At 27.5% G+C, this 20,766-nt stretch overlaps 1 protein-coding gene across 1 annotated transcript in view; it reads left to right on the plus strand.

The window, feature by feature from the left end:
* Nucleotides 1–20,766, plus strand: part of LOC135922138 (diphthine methyltransferase-like) — a 36,405-nt gene that overhangs the window by 14,567 nt on the left and 1,072 nt on the right. Inside the window, exons 5-6 of the mRNA XM_065456554.1 lie at nt 12,986–13,124; nt 13,167–13,357. Of these exons, the coding sequence (XP_065312626.1) occupies nt 12,986–13,124; nt 13,167–13,357 (330 nt within the window). The remainder of the gene's footprint in view (nt 1–12,985; nt 13,125–13,166; nt 13,358–20,766) is intronic.

Here is a 20,766-nt window from a genome sequence, read left to right on the forward strand (position 1 = left end):
AATCCCAAATCATCTATTTTTCTAATAACGCTCTGTTTTAAATGAAAATAACATCCAAGCATAGCTGCAAATGGATATCCCGCCTTAAACTCATTTATCGGTTCCTGTTCGAAATCACAAATATTTTCCTCGGATGTGCCCAATTTTGTTGTTTTAAAAGAATCGCATTTGGAGTTTATTTTTGGCGCTCCTGCATATTGATTTATTTTTATTTGTTCCAAATTTCGTATATTCATTATTTTGATATAGGATGGTAGGTTTATTTTTTGATGTAAATCCGAATTCTAACATTATAATTAATAAAAATATACTCTTTAATATATAATAATATAGAAAATTGAGCTATATACAGAGAAGAAAAAAATCTTATTATATTTATGGATATATGTAAAACCTTAATTTTTAAAAATTATAAATATATTTTTTTTAAGAATTTTAAGAGATAAATTTTTTTATTATTGTTAACAAAAACATTACACTTAAATTTTCTTATATATAATTTTTAAGTGTCGCGTGATAAAGTGTAGCATGATAAAGTGTCGTCGTGATAAATTGACTCCGCATTAAATATAGTTATTTTTTATTTAAACTGTTAAAAATATTTAGGAGCTTCCCGGAATGTCACAAATTATGGGAAAACATTGTTATACAATTGAAAAATGTGTGAGTGTTTCAAGAACAACCTTAAATGACAAAATATCATATAGCAGAAGAATTGTTGCAATAAATAATTTTTTTTAATTCCGATTTTTTTAAAATATATATTCATGTGAAAATATTTATGATTATATATAAATTTACAAAAACAAAAATGTCTTAACCTATCCCTTTTCATTCATCATATGCCTTAATTTTATACTATTTACATCAGTTATTTTATTATAACAAATAAAGAAAATAAAATATTTCTAAAATATGAAATTTTCTGGTGCCAGCCAGACGGCAAAGTATTATATATTTTTTTAAAATAAGCAGCTATTAATTATAAATTTGTTTACAGTAGTACATAATTAGTTAATAATTATTAGAAATAAAAAAGGTGATTTAATAGATTTTAACATGGAGATGGGGATTCGGAATATAATTCTAACAAAATGATTGTTATTTACATTGCATAAATAAATATTTTAATATTATTAAAAAATTTCATGGGCGCTTATATTGGGTATAGATTAATATATTTTTCTGCAACAATGTGGCCACTGATAATATTTCCACCTCTGTTGCCCAGACACCGTTTTCCATAACATTTCTGTTAACTAGGTATTCCTCTACAGGATATTCTATAAATTTTCCAATTTGAAATCTTTGCTCCTCATAAAGAGAACGCATTCCTCCCTCAGGCAATCATAATTATCCTGGCTATTTGATATCTCTTGACTTATATATCTATAAACATGGTAAATAATTAAATATTATATAAAGATACTAACTTAAAAAAACAGTTCCCATCACCCACAATATGATCGGTTGTGAAAATCTCTTTTAATTTACCACATTTTATCTTGGGATAACGTCCAATTATTTTGAAATTGAACCAGTTCCTTGTTGTGGGCAGAAAAAGTTTACCAATTATCTTTGGTATTATTGCATCCTCAATAATTTCGTCATCTAAATTTGATAATTAAATAATAACATATTTTTAAAAAATATTACTACCCTGATCTTGTACACCTATATATCCTTCCTCTCTCACTATACTTTTAAAAGCTATTATTGGATCTTCACCAAAAGTATCTGTATCCAAAAAAATATATTAAATAATTTTATATATTATACCCTTTCTCTTGACACGGTCCTCCTTTCTAATTTCCAACCCTAGAATTTTAGCTTTATCAAAAATAAAATTTTTCCAATTTTTAAAAAATAAAACTTTCTCCTGAAACTTTTATTCCACACTTCAAATAGTGCTTCTTCTAATGGAAATATAATAATTAAAAATATATTTTTTTTTTTTCCAAATGCATTTGTTTACCTTCTCCTTCTCCAACTATATAAGCCTACAAACTTAATTATTTGTTCAATATTATTTTATGAATTAACTGATTATATTACCTTGATCTTCAACACCCCTATAGTTTCACAATGTTCAATTTTTTTGACTGTATCTTTACCATTAAAAAAGTTATATTCATATATTTAAAAAATAATACCTTTGTTCCCCTCTATATAGTGCATTAAATTACTTATATTAGCCTTTGTAAAATTTTTCCTGTTGAAGACGATATTTCTACATTGCCTAAATATGTATAAATATTTTGTTAAAAAATTATAAATTTACTATTAAAAATTTTAACAATTGTATATGGGCATACCCAAGGTTGCAACATTTTCCCTCCATGTCAGCCCGACGATTATTCCACACAAGCACTTTATCATTTATGTGATAAAGTGCATTCTTAGCAGCATTACGAGTTTTATAATCTCGTTACTGCTTAAGCTGAGCTAGAGGTCTGCATTGGGCGGGGTTTCGGCCCGCCCGCCCACGCCCACCCATTTAAGTGGGCTGGCGGATGGGCTGGTAAAAAATTTTTTGAGAATGGGCAGGCGGGCGAGTTAAAAAAATTTGAAACTACAGGCGGGCGGGTTAAGAAATTTAAACAATGGGCGGGCGGGTTAAGGAAATTAAAAATTTTTGTTCAAAAACAAACTAAAGAAAAATCATAATTAATTAAATGATCAATAATAATTTATTTTTTTTATAGTACCAATCGTTTTTTTTAAGTGAAGAACACTTTACTATTTTTTCTACATCTTTATCTAATTGTTCCCATCATATATAATGTCTCGTAATGGATTTCATTGATTTAATACCCGTGCAATATATGTAAAACTCTTTTTTGAAGTGAGTACGGAATGATTAATCTGCCATTCCAAAATAAAATACCGTCATCATTTTCTATTTCATCTATTCTTGTTCTAAAAGTTTGTAATTCTGGTACTTGATTTTATATATTTGTACCATTTATTAATATTTTTACTTTCTTAAAATTGGATCTCTTGCGGTTTCCTCTCTAAGTTCTTTTCTTGATAGAGTTAATGTGTCATAAGTAAGAAAGAAAGAAAGAAAGACTGTTTTATTTTCGCTTGTTATTCTATCATCATTTTTCTCTATTGGGTTTCGCGATAAAGCATTTGCAATTATATTATTAGCGCCATTCTTGTACATTATATCATAATCATATGCAGATAATTTATAAGCCCAACGTAATAATCTTTGGTTTGTTAATGAGCTTAAATTTTTGCTATTACCAGGTTTGTGGTCTGTTCGTATTTTAAATTTTGGTCCATACAAATAGTTATGAAATTTTTCTACGCCGTTTATTATTGCTTTTGGTTCTTTGTCTATTTTAGAATAATTCTTTTCAGCGTCTTGTAAAATTCTTGAGGTGTAAGCTATTGGAAATTCGTTACCATTATCATATTTTTGCATGAGTACAGCTCCAAATCCTTGGTTAAATGCATCTGTTTCTAATGTTAACTCAAGGTCAGGTTTATAAAAGTGTATAGTTTTTGTTCTGTTACTATTCCGAATAGCATGAAAACGATTACAAAAATAGCATGGTGTTTTATTTTGGAATGGCAGATTAATCATTCCGTACTCACTTCAAAAAAGAGTTTTACATATATTGCATACGGGAAATCCGGATCTGATTTGAGGAAGAGAATATACTTCAAACGGATATCCTACTTTGGTGGAAACGACAAGAAAGAGATTTGCCAAAGCTATCAAGAATAGCAAGAAAAATATTGGCAATTCCTACAACTAATGCTTCTTCTGGAGGATTTAACATTGCTGGAAGGTTTTCAGAACAAAGAAGAACGTGTTTGAATCCAGAAAATGTCGATTCATTATTATTTTTGCATTATAATTACATATAATATCAATTTTATATTTATATTTTTTCATAAATATTCTATTTGATCAAATAAATTGTCCATAATTTAAATTAATTATTAAATTTATTAAATTTATTACCTAAATTATAAACTTTTTGTAGAGGTTGTAATGCTGAAATATTTTTATTAAATGCTTAAAAAATTGAAAGAATGGCCATAATTAAATTTTATAAGCGAGCTTGGGTTAAAAATTAATGGGCGAGCGGGTATATATTTTTTTGAAAACTATGGGCGGGCTGGGCCAGCGGGTTAAAAATTTTTTAAAACATTGGGTGGGCGGGCTTTTGGTGTTGCAGTCTTGAATATGCCTTTCATATTGTCTGCCCTTCTTTGGAAATTACATTCATACTCTATGTCAGAAAGATCATCAAGATCTGTATTTGGTTCTCTATCATCCTTTAATAATAAAATTAAATATTTATTATGTATAATAATTTTATACAAATAGTTATCATACCTCACAGGGCAGTAAAGCTTTCCTGCCATACATCATCTCATATGGCGTAAATTTTGAGGATTCATGCCTTGATATATTGTAGGCAAATACAATACCAGGGAGAAATCCGGGCCAATCTTTCTGATTGCCTTTTGTACACTTCAAAAGTGAATTTTGAGGAGTACGATAGGCTCTCTCTACCATGTCATTAGCCTGAGGATGGTAGACACTTGTCACTCTCTGCTGGGTTCCCACGAGTTTGTGATATTCATTGCTCACTTGGTTTACAAACTCGCTCCCCTGATCATTAATTTGGATCTATAAATATGATAAATATCATAATATTATAAAAATTCGTTTCCCTAACTTTCATATAAAAAATTGCGACTGAGAATAATTGCGACTTTTTTTATGATTGGTTGTGATAATTGCGACTTTATACCCATTGGTTATAAAAAATTAAACGTATTTATAATTATATTTGAAAAATCGTGATTTTTGGAAAGCCTCTATGGCCTAGTAGACAAGAGCTTGGCTTACTTATCCCATGGTCCCAGGTTCGAATCCCGGGAATGGTCATGTTTTTTTTCTTATTCTAACTTGGTGGTTCCATCCGTGGGGGGATAATATATAGGAGGCCGGACACCACGTAATTCCGTATTAATATATTAAATAATAAGAGTTTTATTACATTTTAATAAATTTTGGTCGGTATTTAGCAAATTAGGTTGGTATTTAGAATATTTCCATACATTCACTCATTAACCATATAAAGGCTGCATTCATAGTGGAGACGGATCCGTTTTTATATCCGTTCCGTCAAAAGTCAAACTCATTAAAAATGATATAAATGTTCATAGACTATAAAAAAATTGTAAGTAACGTTATAACGCTCTATAAGATTTGCCGGATCAAAAAGTCAAAATGTTTTGACTTCAAAATTTGCCGGATCCGTTTTTAAGACGGAAGGTATCGGAACGGACGCACTATGAACATATATATCATTTTTAATGAGATTGACTTTTGACAGAACGGATGTAAAAATCGGATCCGTCTCCACTATGAATGCAGCCAAAGTCGCAATTATTTATATGAAAGTTATACCAACCATAAAAATTTCATCAGATCCTGCCATGCCTGCATAACAGTGAATATAAAAAGAGGGTCACTCAATGGGCTGTCTTATCCTTTAAAGGCTGTGCTTCGATATATTTTGAAAAATAATCAACAGCAATAGCAATATATTTGTATCCATCAATGCTCTCTGGCAATGTACACAGGTCTACCCCTATTTGTGTCCATACCTTAGATGGAATAGGAATAGACTGCATTTCCAAACTTGTTTTGTCAAATCGGGAATTGTATCTTTGACATAGGTCGCATGATTTTACAAAGTCAATGACATCTTGCCTCATTCCTTGCCACCAATATCTAAATGACATAATTGAAATGCTATGTTGTTTTTTAAAGTTTTAAGCATGTTAAAAGAAATTTGTTAAAGGTTAAATTTAAAAAATTTTTCCTATCAATTGAGAGATGAGTATATTGATACTGCTTGATGTATATGTTTTTAAAGTTATAAATTTTTTTTAAAAGTGGTGAAAGCTTTTTGGGTCATATCAGGTTAAAACTGAGCAATATTTACTACCTAATGTATGTTTTTAAAGTACATTTAGAAGTGTTGTAAGCTTTTTGGGTCATATCAGGCTAAATCTGAGCAATATTTTAAAACAATATTCTATTAATTGAAAGAGATTTTTATATTGAGTACTGTATCCTTGCTTATAAATTGTGGAATTTATCAGTAATATTCATAAAAATTCAGAAACAATACTTAAACCAGTTTATAAAATTATGTTATAAATAGTTATGTCTTGATGATTCCAAAGTGACCTGATAATGACATTTCTGTGAGATTTGTCTCACATCCTCCATGGAATGAGACTAAAAGTTTTTGTTGTTGGCTAAAGAGTGAGATAACTTCAGCATTATGTAGGTGATAGTATAATTTGTCATTCTCTAAGAAAAACTTGGCACATTTGAATCTAAAGTTTCTTTTTAACCCATGATCGCCGATATAGGAGGTTGGGTAGGTTTTGCATTTAAGGTAATTATAAATATCATTGATAACATCGAGATTCACTATTGAATCATTTTTATATTAAAATAATAAAATATGTTACTTTTTGAATTCGGATGCAGGTTTTTACAAATTAGATAAATAAAATTAAAATTCGATTCATAATTTAAATTCGAAAATCAAATTTAATATCAAAAATTAAATTTACAAGAATTTCAGTCATATAAAAAAAACTGCATGATCATATAACTCTCCCTATCAAATTACATTGTAATTAAGATCTTTGTTATTAATCAACTCCATCCTTAACACTATTTATCAAAGGGTGAGTTAATCTATCATAGTGATATTTTAACTCAGAGGCAGAGTTGTTAAAGTGGCGAGCTACTTAGCGCGCTATCTTTTTTGTTAGCTATAGCTAATAGCGGCTACTTTTTTTGTAATTATTTAATTTTTTAGCGCGCTACTTAGTTACTTTTAAAAATATAATGAAGGTAAGTATAAACATGAAAATTTAAATATAATATCATAATAAAAATATTTTATAGTACTTTCATATAAACTATATTAATATACAATATTATATATATTAGTAATAAGGAGGAAAAAAACAAAAAGAGAAGGGGGGGGGGGTAGTAAAAAGTATTGAGGTTAAAACGGATCATCTTGTGGAATGAGACTGCCTATTAAGCTAATATAATTTGCCTTGTGTATCGCTATGGGAGTCTTTGTCTTAAGAAGCTTCGCGGGGTTCCCCGGTTAGTTGACGAATGTGAGAGCCAAGTTCCTTGAAATAAGATAAGGCATATTTCCCAAAAGTTGTAAGGGTTGTGGAAATGATGGGAATGAAAATATATTCTTGAGAGACTTAAGAATATTTCGCTATTTTGAGTGACTCCTTTTTCTCAAGAATATTAAATGTTTGGTTTGATGGAGCAAGTGGATCAATACATGAGTAGTCCCAGACCAAGAATTGACCGCTCTTCCAAGGAATTTGAGAAATCCCGTCAGGCCGTTTCACATCAGATCTGAAAAGACCGGAAGGTTCAAGAGTAGAGGGGATTTGAGCAGATCTCAGAGCTCTAAGGATTATTGAATTTCACAGATTATGTCTAACTATTCGACCTTTACATAGGCGACAGTGAAGACTATGTCTACCACTACCCAAAACGGCAGAACTGCAACCTGAACATGTGTGGGGTTGGGTAATTAGACAATTTAATCGAATGCCGAGCGCGTGAGCAAGCTCGTTTTGGTTCAGTAATTGCAGATTAACAGACGGAATAGCTTCAAGAAACTATGGCTTGAACCATTAAGCAGTGAGGAGAATAAGGGGCGGTCAATAATTGCATTCTGGAAAGGAGTGATTCAACGCAGAATGCAATAATAGGCCTATCCAGTCCTTCTGCTCAAGAAGAGGGTGATCCACAATAATTTGAATCTTCCATTTGATTGCATCATTATAAGACGAGTCGGGTTTTAAAGAATTAGAATTTATTATATTTTTAGTTAAAAGACAATTGGGTATGAAGGCTGTTAAGGCGAGATCAGACGGAGATCTGAAACGAGACCTCCCATCTTAGTGGGTAAAGAGGCTTGTGTCCTTGCTATTTCATCAAATTTAAGATTTAGAATATTCGATAAGGACTTTGATCCCATTTTCATAAACTCCAAGAGGAAGGGGAATTTAAATATGGCGGTTGAACGAAGTGCGTAAAGAATACGGGGAATATTGAAAAAAATTTTCACAAGGAAAAAGAAAGGCTTTATGAGAGATGAGTAGGGAGAATAAATCTGCTAACTCAAATAAAGTATCCAGAGTGGACTGAAGGAAGGAAGATATAGCAGAGTTACCACCAACAAGGACTCCCAAATGATGAAGTCCATCAATGGTCGTTAGTTTGAATTTATTTGAATTAGGTTCGATAGTATTGATAGTGATAAATTCTGATTTCTCAGGATCGGCCTCCTTGATGATATTCACGACTTTATTGACCTCAACATTGGATCCTCCCAGGATACCATCATCAATGTAGGGGAGACCGGGGTAAAGCGATTGACGGGGTAACAATGTTAACGCGAATAACTTTTTAACCATTGAGTATAAAGACCTTAAATTTAATGTGAAGATGTATTTATATATCTAATTTCTTACCTATGTTCATCTTTTAAAAAACTTACCTGGTTTTATATATTTTGTCAAAAAACTGCTTTTTACCCAAAAAAATATAAAAATCATTCTCTAGTATATTTTGCTTTTAGTAAAATTTACATATCCTCAGGATTCAAAATTTGGCACACATGTTCCTTAATGTATTAGCTATAAAATAAAATTTATCTGACATCTTTAGCTATATTAGAAGTCACGCAATAACGATATTTATAATATATGTCACCTAGGGGTAAAGCTGTTATGGGTAAAACGGTTAAAATATAAAATTATTCACATTCATTTTTCATTAATTCATTTATTATAATTTTTATTGTATCAATCAAATAATGAGAAATTATAAAAGATAAACCATATACAGAGATGTAAATATAATAAATGAAGCCATAAAATATAAAATAACAAATAATACTTCATTAAATTTGTCTGCTAAAAAATTTAACATACCTTATACAACGTTGAGAAGGAGATGTAAAATTGGTATTAAAAGTTCAGATCATCATAAACAAATATTTACAAATGAAGAAGAATCTAGATTGTGTGACTACATATTAGAAGCAAGTAGGTCATTTATGGGATTAACGCCTAAACAAGTAATTAAATTATATTGTTTGTTTTATATTGTATTTCATAATTTTAATCTCAATTTAAATATCAGGTAACTTTAATAAAAATGCTCAATTGAAATTATATTGTATTTCATAATTTTAATAATGCTCAATCTAAATATCAATATTAATTTGGTAACTTTAATAAAAATGCTCAATTGAAATTATATTGTATTTCATAATTTTAATAATGCTCAATCTAAATATTATTAATTTGGTAACTTTAATAAAAATGCTCAATTGAAATTATATTGTATTTCATAATTTTAATAATGCTCAATCTAAAAATCATGTGGGGCAACAATTTCAGATTTATGATATTCCAGGAGTGTTAAAAAATGAAATACCAAGGGCAGTGACATCAAATAATATATTAAATGGATTCTTAGCATGTGGCATATTTCCTTTAAACCCAAATATATTTACAGAACAAGATTATATCTGCTGTAATAATTCAAATGCTAACTCAAATATTGAATTTGAAAATAATGATGAAAATATTACAGTGACTCAAAATCTTACAGTGACTCAAAATAATGATAGTGATTTATCTATATTATTGAACGAAATTGTTCCAGATGATATTGATGAACCTTATCAAGATATGTTACCATCATGCTCAAAAAATTATAATAAAGTATTCAATCCTTCATCTATAATACCTATTCCAAAATTATTCAATATTTCATCGGATAAAATATCTAAAAAAAAGAATTCAAAAATATTAACATCTACACCTTATAAAAAAAAATTATTAATTCAGAGAAAAAAAAAGATATCAAAAAATAATTGTTTATGTGTTATTTGTAATAAAAACTATAAAAATAGTCGCGAGGGCGATGAATGGCTAAAATGTACAATGTGCCTTGAATGGGCACATTCTAAATGTGCTAATTATGATAATTATTTTACATGTCCTTATTGTATCGAATAGTTTTTAAATATAAATCATAAATAAATCTTAAATTTGTAATATTTGTTAAATAAAACAATAAATATGTGTCAAATATTATTTTAACCACTTTACCCTAGTGCTTATCCACGAAAATGAGTAGTTTTACATAACTAATCATAGCTCCTAAAATATTATAGGTAGAGGGCTACACTTTTTTTTATCTTGTAGAAGAGAGATGGGGCTACACATTGATCTATAATTTGTTGTGTTTGACTCTTGTTTAAAATTTTTATGGTAAATATGCAAAATGCCTATCGTTTTACCCCGGTCTCCCCTACCAAGAATGCAAGGATAATGAGCAGACCGAATTTATGGATTTAATGATGTTATTAATACCTAAACAAAAGAATAGGGAACCTAGAGGGTCTCCCTGTTGAATGCCCACAATGGAAGGAATTTTAAAGGTAAACTGAAGAGTGAAGGGCTGTTGATAACACGAATAAAAGAACTTAGTGTAACTGGGAAAAAGATTACTTGAGGAACTCAGGAAGGAGTTTTGGGAGAGTGTGTTGTAAGCATTAGAGAATTCAATTTTAATTAAGGATTCATTAGAGGGTAAATTTTCAAGATATAATCTAGTCATATGTACCACCGCTTCACAGCCACCAGAACTTTGAAATTGAAATATATTTTCAATTTGTAATTTATATTTTCATTTGTATTATAAACCTAAATCACGTGTTAATAATTTAAAATGTCATCGCCTATGGATATCCAAATCGTTGAAAGTGATTCAGACAATGATATTAATGAAATGGAAGATACCAGGGAAGAAAATGTTCTTAATAGCTATAATACAAATTTCCCATTCCCTAGATTTGAAATTTTTTTTAAAATAAATATAAAACCCAAAACTGGCTTCAAATTTATTTGTTTAAAATGTAAAAAAAATATTTCCATCAAATCAATCCAGTTATAACCTCAAGAAACACCAAAAGGTAAATTGCATTTTTACATTCTAGTATTTATTTTATAAGACTAGCTTTAAGGAAATGGAGAAACATTTAAATAATTTTGATACAGGCGACTCTACATCCAAAAAGACTAATTCAATTCAAACCAAATTAATTAATAATTCAAATGCCAATATTTCTCAGAAATTGACTGATTAAGTTATTATTGATTTTATAATTGATACAGTTCAGCCAATGTCCTTGGTTGATAATCCATCATTTACCATGATGATTAAAACTCTATCCCCTGGTGCAACAATTTTATGTCGCCAGACACTAATGAATATAATAGCAGATAACTTTAAAGTGATGAAAGATGCTCTAATAGTAGATCAGAGATATCTTATATATGTACCACGGCAGATAGTTGGACACATAAAAACTACTAAAATGCAACAAATTACCATAAATATTTATTTTTATAACATAAATTTTTTTATAATCAAAATAACTATATTTTAATATTTATAAATGTTGATTTTTATATATTTACTATACATAACATTATAAGCAAAAAATAAAACAAATTTGTTTCTAATTTTTTTTTAAAAAAGTAGCTAAAGCTACTTTTAAAAAATAGTAGCTAATAGCGAGCTACCTTTTTGACAAATAGCGATAGCGCGCTACTTTTAAAAGTAGCGATTAATAACTCTGCTCAGAGGTATGTGTTAAGTGGAGTTAATCAATCACGCGACACCGGCACGGGTCTTATATTTTCAGGCCTCCGCAATTTTTTTTTAGAGATTTTGGTTCGGTCCGGATTTTTAAAATATATTACATTTATTTTATTTTTATAGTTAATAATGGCGATTTAAAATATACGGTCCGGCCCGGGTATTAAAAAAAAATTTTTTAGGCCTGGCCCGGACATATTGAATTATTACTTTTATTTGATTCGTTAAAATCAGCTGCTCTCTTGTATAAAATATATTCAAACTAACTCGTTTGCTGCATATCTCCTTTTTTTAAATTAAATTCCTAATTTTACCCTAGAACAGCATTAAGTTTAACGGTTGTTTTTTATAACAAAGTTGTTAGAGAACCTCTCCCGTGGATTTTGATTTATCGGAAAGTTTCGACTTACCTTTTCTACGCTTGCTCCTGAAACTCATTCTCTAAGTGGTCTCAGAATATTTTATCATTTTTTTAAATTTAATTCTTATCCTCAATGAAATTTCCATAATTTGAAATTATTATTTTCAAAAAATTTATTATCTCAAATATTTGCTTCATTACACAGATTTTATTGCGAATCTGTCTATTCTTTTCATTATTTTAAAGCTAATTAAATTTGAATAATAAAATAATCTAGGAAAATGCAAATTAATCAAAACTTGACTTTCGTTTAAACGCAAACGCATCTCTTTTTAAAAAATTGAAAAACCCCATAAAATAAGCAATATCTAAATGATAATCTTCAAGAAATGTATTGATATGATATTCAAAAGCTAAAAATGGAAATATAATTATAAATAACTTACAATATATGAACATAATAATGATAAAAGGAAAGTAATTATTTGTAAGATAAAAAATTATCTTATTGTTTTTTTGATCGACCTCAAAAATCGACATTTTCTCATGACCTCGTGGGAAAATGTTCCATTGGTCTTATAGTCAGTCCATCCCTGGATCCTTGCAATTTACCAAAATAAGGATCGAATTCAGGATCGTCGATCTCTTTAACAACTCTGTCTTTGGATTTAATATTTTAGTTAGACAGCTCTTAAAATACAAAGTCACCCAGAAGGGGGGAAGCTCCGCATCTAATATCAAATTTGTTTCAACAAATATTAAAAAAACTCACTTAAAAAATTTGAGATTGATTATTACTCTAAGATTTTAGACTATCAAGTCTTTCAGAATAATTTAATTATTTATAGGTGGTGATGATTGTAAATTAAAAATATGGGACATACGAAATAACAAGTCTAAACCTTTGTTTGAATCTAGATACCATACAATGGGGGTCTGTGCAATTCAAAGTAGCTCATACACACCTTTCATTTACTCTTCTGGAAGGTTAAATTAATATTTTTATAAAGTAATTACATTCTATTATAGTTTTGATCAGCAATTTTGTATTTGGGATCAAAGAAATAATAAAAGTCCTATATCTTCATTAAAATTAGATAGTGGAATATGGAGGATTAAATGGAGAAGGATTATTGATAGTAATAAAAATCGAAGAGATCTTATATTACTTGCTTGCACACATGCTGGCTCTTATATATTAGAATATTCTCAAAATAGTGGTAATGTATAATAATTGAATTATTAGATTCGTTTTAAATAAACATGCTTTGATAATCGATCTTCAAAAATTTTTTCTTCTATTTATGTCATTTTATTAATAAATTATATAATGAAGTGGTTAATAATCCTCTGAAATAATTTAGAGTTAACATTAGAAGCATCAAAACCAGCATTTGACAGTTTTTTTTTAATTATTAACTTTTATGTATATCTCATATTTCATGACTTTTATTTATTTTCAACTACGGTAAAACCTATCTAATTTAGACACCTTAAATTTTTGCCCAACTTAGACAGTTGCCTAATTTATCAAGGCATTTCCTGTATATAATTTGATTGTTACTCAAAATTTTGGTCAAATTGTAGCTTGAATTATCAAGAGCCCAAATTAGATAAGCTTTACTCTATTTACATTTCCACAAAATTCCACTTAGAATAATATTAAAAATTTAACTGCCTCAATTTTGGTGATTAAACGGCTAAGGCGAGACAGGTGGTATTTTTTAAAACGGTTTCCGAGTCACTTTTCCAGCAATTTTTTTTCCAAACAAAAACTTAATTTGTCAATTAATTTTTTTGCATAATAAAATTTAAAAAAACACGTAAGAAATTTTAGACAAAGAAAATATTTTTTTATATAAATAATATTTTAATTTCCTATAAATTTATTTTCATAATAAATATACCAAAATGTATCTCGCTTCTGATGATAATAGAATGTTCGGTTTTAAAATTCATCACCAATGCCGTTATTTGACGGCTAAATAATTTTTGCTCAAATACCTTTATAAATGTAGCCTAGAAGACCTCTTAGAAAAAACGTCTTGACGGGAAGTGGATTTAATGGTTCCACGTCAATTCGGCGCAGTGTCAATTCAGCGCGTATCTAATACAGCTGCAATTTATTATAAATTTATTAGTATAAAAAAAAGATGATTAAATAGAAGTCATTGAATGTTAGTCCTATTAATTATTTCTTTGTATTTTTTTTACAAAAATACTATATGTGTAATATCAATAAAAAATTTAATAATATCAAAAAAAATTAAACGGGTATGACTAAATACTGAATTGCTAAAATAAATTGCTAAAAAGCAATTAATCATAAATCAAAATTTTATTATGTATATTTTATTTAATGAAAATTTTTAAAACTTTTTTTAAAATATACTTATATTATTTTTTTATTAAATGAAGGATACTGATTAAATATCATATAATATATAATTTTATTTTGAGTTAATATTATTATAAAAGAAATATTTTCATAGCTTATTAAAACATAAATAAATTTTTTTCAATTTTAAAAATTAACAAATATATATCCGTAAGAGGGCGTTATATGCGTAAATATGTAAGTATCATTTTAGGAAACCGGAATGGTGATTGGATAGCGCTTTTTTTATATTTGGGTATATATACATATGAAAAACCTAAAAATTAAAAAAAAAATTTAGGTTTCTTTGATGTTTAATTTATGAGTAGGTTTAGAATAGTAAAATAATGGAAATTTTCTAAGGTAAATATTGCTGGCGTTATTTATCAAAATCTCTTAATTTTTGTTTTATATGTGTATATTTACGTGCTAAGCATTATCCTAAAAATTTTTTGGAAAATATTATGATTTGACCGAATTTACTAATAATACAATTTGAAAAATGTTGATTTTCGTTTTATATATCTATAAATACGTATAAAACATAATCCCAAAAAATATTTTTAAAATATCGCTATTTGGCGGATAACCGACCCAATGACTAAATACTGAATTGCTGGCGTTTTAAATCAAAATGTCTTTTTGTTTTATATGTGTATATTTACGTGCTAAGCATTATCCTAAAAAATCTTTGAAAATAATTTGATTTGACCGATTGCCGAGCTTAAAACCAACCACTTACTAAATATTCGATTGAGCAAATTTACTAGTAATACAATTTGAAAAATGTTGATTTTCGTTTTATATATCTATAAATACGTATAAAACATAATCCCAAAAAATATTTTTAAAATATCTCTATTTAGAGGATAACCGACTCGTAGCCCACCCAATGACTAAATACTGAATTGCTGGCGTTTTAAAACAAAATATCTTTTTGTTTTATATGTGTATATTTACGTGCTAAGCATTATCCTAAAAAATTTTTTGAAAATAATTTGATTTGACCGATTGCCGAGCTCATAACCGACCACTTACTAAATATTCGATTGGCCAAATTTACTAGTAATATAATTTGAAAAATGTTGATTTTCGTTTTATTTATCTATAAATACATGTAAAACATAATCCCAAAAAATATTTTTAAAATATCGCTATTTGGCGGATAACCGACTCGTAGCCCACCCAATGACTAAATACTGAATTGCTGGCGTTTTAAATCAAAATATCTTAATTTTTGTTTTATAAGTGTATATTTACGTGCTTAGCATTATCCTAAAAAAATTTTTGAAAATAATTTGATTTGACCGATTGCCGAGCTTAAAACCGACCACTTACTAAATATTCGATTGACCAAATTTACTAGTAATATAATTTGAAAAATGTTGATTTTCGTTTTATATATCTATAAATACGTATAAAACATAATCCCAAAAAAATATTTTTAAAATATCTCTATTTGGCGGATAACCGACTCGTAGCCCACCCAATGACTAAATACTGAATTGCTGGCGTTTTAAATCAAAATATCTTAATTTTTGTTTTATAAGTGTATATTTACGTGCTTAGCATTATCCTAAAAAAAATTTTGAAAATAATTTGATTTGACCGATTGCCGAGCTTAAAACCGACCACTTACTAAATATTCGATTGACCAAATTTACTAGTAATATAATTTGAAAAATGTTGATTTTCGTTTTATATATCTATAAATACGTATAAAACATAATCCCAAAAAAATATTTTTAAAATATCTCTATTTGGCGGATAACCGACTCGTAGCCCACCCAATGACTAAATACTGAATTGCTGGCGTTTTAAATCAAAATATCTTAATTTTTGTTTTATAAGTGTATATTTACGTGCTTAGCATTATCCTAAAAAAAATTTTGAAAATAATTTGATTTGACCGATTGCCGAGCTTAAAACCGACCACTTACTAAATATTCGATTGACCAAATTTACTAGTAATATAATTTGAAAAATGTTGATTTTCGTTTTATATATCTATAAATACGTGTAAAACATAATCCCAAAAAATATTTTTAAAATATCGCTATTTGGCGGATAATCGTTTCCTTTAACCTATAATAAAATTTTAAAATATATTATTAAATATATATTTTACCAAAATAAAAACTTTGAGAACAGATCAGACATTTTAATAGCAAAAATATGATTTATAATTATAAAACAATTTTAAATTTTAACGGCTATTATTTAAAAGTATTTATTTATTTATTTGTTTATTATTTTTTATATACTTCTAACTCAAATTTTTTTATTTTTAAAATAATGCAAAATATTTTTAAATTCAGGAAAATATAATAATTTCGAATATAAATAATAAAGGAAAATAAAAAAAATATTAGAAAGAATATAATCATGGTGATGGGGTTTGCCCCTTTTTTGAATCTCAATTGCTTATCTCTTAGACAATTAAAATTATCTGAAATATTTGCACATAACACATTTTTAGAGAGTATTATAGATTTTATTTATTATATAAATATAAAAATACTTAAGCATATAGTATTGCATAAATTTTAAGTGTTAATACAAAAATTATATAAATTTATAACTAAGAATTTATAGTAAATTTGGTCAATCGAATATTTAGTAAGTGGTCGGTTTTAAGCTCGGCAATCGGTCAAATCAAATTATTTTCAAAAGATTTTTTATGATAATGCTTAGCACGTAAATATACACGTATAAAACAAAAATTAAGATATTTTGATTTAAAACGCCTGCAATTCAGTATTTAGTCATTGGGTGGGCTACGAGTCGGTTATCCGCCAAATAGCGATATTTTAAAAATATTTTTTGGGATTATGTTTTATACGTATTTATAGATATATAAAACGAAAATCAACATTTTCAAATTATATTACTAGTAAATTTGGTCAATCGAATATTTAGTAAGTGGTCGGTTTTGAGCTCGGCAATCGGTCAAATCAAATTATTTTCAAAAAATTTTTCAGGATAATGCTTAGCACGTAAATATACAAATATAAAACAAAAATTAAGATATTTTGTTTTAAAACGCCAGCAATTCAGTATTTAGTCATTGGGTGGGTTACGAGTCGGTTATCCGCCAAATAGAGATATTTTAAAAATATTTTTGGGATTATGTTTTATACGTATTTATAGATATATAAAACGAAAATCAACATTTTCAAATTATATTACTAGTAAATTTGGTCAATCGAATATTTAGTAAGTGGTCGGTTTTAAGCTCGGCAATCGGTCAAATCAAATTATTTTCAAAAAATTTTTTAGGATAATGCTTAGCACGTAAATATACACATATAAAACAAAAATTAAGATATTTTGATTTAAAACGCCTGCAATTCAGTATTTAGTCATTGGGTGGGCTACGAGTCGGTTATCCGCCAAATAGAGATATTTTAAAAATATTTTTTGGGATTATGTTTTATACGTATTTATAGATATATAAAACGAAAATCAACATTTTCAAATTATATTACTAGTAAATTTAGTCAATCGAATATTTAGTAAGTGGTCAGTTTTAAGCTCGGCAATCGGTCAAATCAAATTATTTTCAAAAAATTTTTTAGGATAATGCTTAGCACGTAAATATACACATATAAAACAAAAATTAAGATATTTTGATTTAAAACGCCTGCAATTCAGTATTTAGTCATTGGGTGGGCTACGAGTCGGTTATCCGCCAAATAGAGATATTTTAAAAATATTTTTTGGGATTATGTTTTATACGTATTTATAGATATATAAAACGAAAATCAACATTTTTCAAATTATATTACTAGTAAATTTGGCCAATCGAATATTTAGTAAGTGGTCGGTTTTGAGCTCGGCAATCGGTCAAATCAAATTATTTTCAAAAATTTTTTTAGGATAATGCTTAGCACGTAAATATACACATATAAAACAAAATATAAGATATTTTGATTTAAAACGCCAGCAATTCACTATTTAGTCATTGGGTCGGTTACGAGTCGGTTATCTGCCAAATAGCGATATTTTAAAAATATTTTTTGGGATTATGTTTTATACGTATTTATAGATATATAAAACGAAAATCAACATTTTTCAAATTGTATTACTAGTAAATTTGGTCAATCAAATATTTAGTAAGTGGTCGGTTTTAAGCTCGGCATTCGGTCAAATCATAATATTTTCCAAAAAATTTTTAGGATAATGATTAGCACGTAAATATACACATATAAAACAAAAATTAAGAGATTTTGATAAATAACGCCAGCAATATTTACCTTAGAAAATTTCCATTATTTTACTATTCTAAACCTACTCATAAATTAAACATCAAAGAAACCTAAATTTTTTTTTTAATTTTTAGGTTTTTCATATGTATATATACCCAAATATAAAAAAAGCGCTATCCAATCATCATTCCGGTTTCCTAAAATGATACTTACATATTTACACATATAACGCCCTCTTACGGATATATATTTGTTAATTTTTAAAATTGAAAAAAATTTATTTATGTTTTAATAAGCTATGAAAATATTTCTTTTATGATAATATTAACTCAAAATAAAATTATATATTATATGATATTTAATCAGTATCCTTCATTTAATAAAAAAATAATTTAAGTATATTTTAAAAAAAGTTTTAAAAATTTTCTTTACATAAAATAAATACATAATAAAAATTTGATCGATTATGATTAATTGCTTTTTAGCAATTCATTTTAGCAATTAAGTATTTAGTCATACCGATATCAAAAAAAATTAACCAATATTTATGCCGATTTCTTGGTGGACTAATTTACCATATTAAAAGGTATGTTGATTAGTAGCCAATATTATGTAACCTGGGAGAATTTGCGCATAGAAGAATGAAAGAAATAAAGAAAAAGAAAGATTTGGACCTCTATCTCTAAACTTACATATTATTTTGGCCAAAATCATAATCGACCGTTTTAAAAATAAGCCCAAATCGGCCCGACAACATAATGCGCAATTTTTTTATTTATTTATATTATAGGTATTGAAATTATAAATATACTAATTGAAAATAAAATTATAAATTTCCAGTGTCATTAAATATGAGAAATTTGACATTCCAATTGTCATGGATAAAAAAATTAACTGGCTTATCATGACTTTGACTTAAAAAATCAAAAAAAGAAACTAAAAAGATTTTGTCCGACTAGATTCATTGAAAGACAAAAGTAGGTTAAACTCTTTATTGAACTATATTGTTGTATTTGCAGCACTGGAATTTTATATATCAAGCTACGAAAAAGATTCAGCAGATCCTGAGAATTTTTTAATTTTTAATATCTATTCATTGTGTTTATTTTTTATTTAATTATACATATGATTTTAGCAAAATGCTTCAAAAAATTGATTTGGATTTAAGGGAGATTCTGAATAGAGCAAAGGATATTGTTAAAATATTAACAAATATTAGAGAGAATGTTGATAAAAATTTCATGAAATATGAGAAAGTAAAGGAGATTGCTAATATGTTATTGAAATTTTTAACCCTAGAGTAGTTTCTAGACAATCCAATTGCTCAAATATTATAGCATTTACGATTGAGGATTTTTATAAAATAAACATTTTTATTTATCTTATTGATACATTTTTATTTAAATTAAAGGAAAGATTTATTAGTCATATTTTTATTTTAAAAAGCATTTTTTTTCTTTTGCCGGTTGAGTCTAAACTGTTGATTACGCTAGGAAAATCTCAATATAGTAGGCTCATATGATAAGTTACTTTGTAATGTCTGATTTTCGTAATCATGACAGAATAGAGTTTTCTTGGAGACCAAAAAATGCTCTGCAGACCCTTTCCATGTGTAATTGCACTTTAGGTTCCCAATATCAAAACATTATTAATTATTTTAGCTACATTACCAATTAGTACCTGCACTAATGAAGGTTTCAACTTAAAAAGGTTAAAAACCTATTTAAGAAATACTACCGGTGAAAAATCTTTGGATTAGCCCTATTAAATATTTATATTCTAGATAAAAATTTGATTCTAGATGAATTAGCAAAATCTCAGAGAAAAGTAGACCTCTCTTTATAAATTCAAATCAAAATGTTAAACGACCGATTTGGGTCTATTTTTAAATACATAGCCAAAATAATATGTATACCTTATAATGTGATGAATTGTCCACTAAATTAATCGGTATATATAAGTATTGGTTGTTAATTTTTTTTAATACTATTAAATTTTATTGATATTACACATATAGTAAATAAATTAAAAAAATACAAAGAAA

The sequence above is a fragment of the Gordionus sp. m RMFG-2023 genome, chromosome 1, assembly GCF_954871325.1.
Source record: "Gordionus sp. m RMFG-2023 chromosome 1, tfGorSpeb1-WG-v2, whole genome shotgun sequence".
Lineage (NCBI taxonomy): Eukaryota > Metazoa > Nematomorpha > Gordioida > Chordodea > Parachordodidae > Gordionus > Gordionus sp. m RMFG-2023.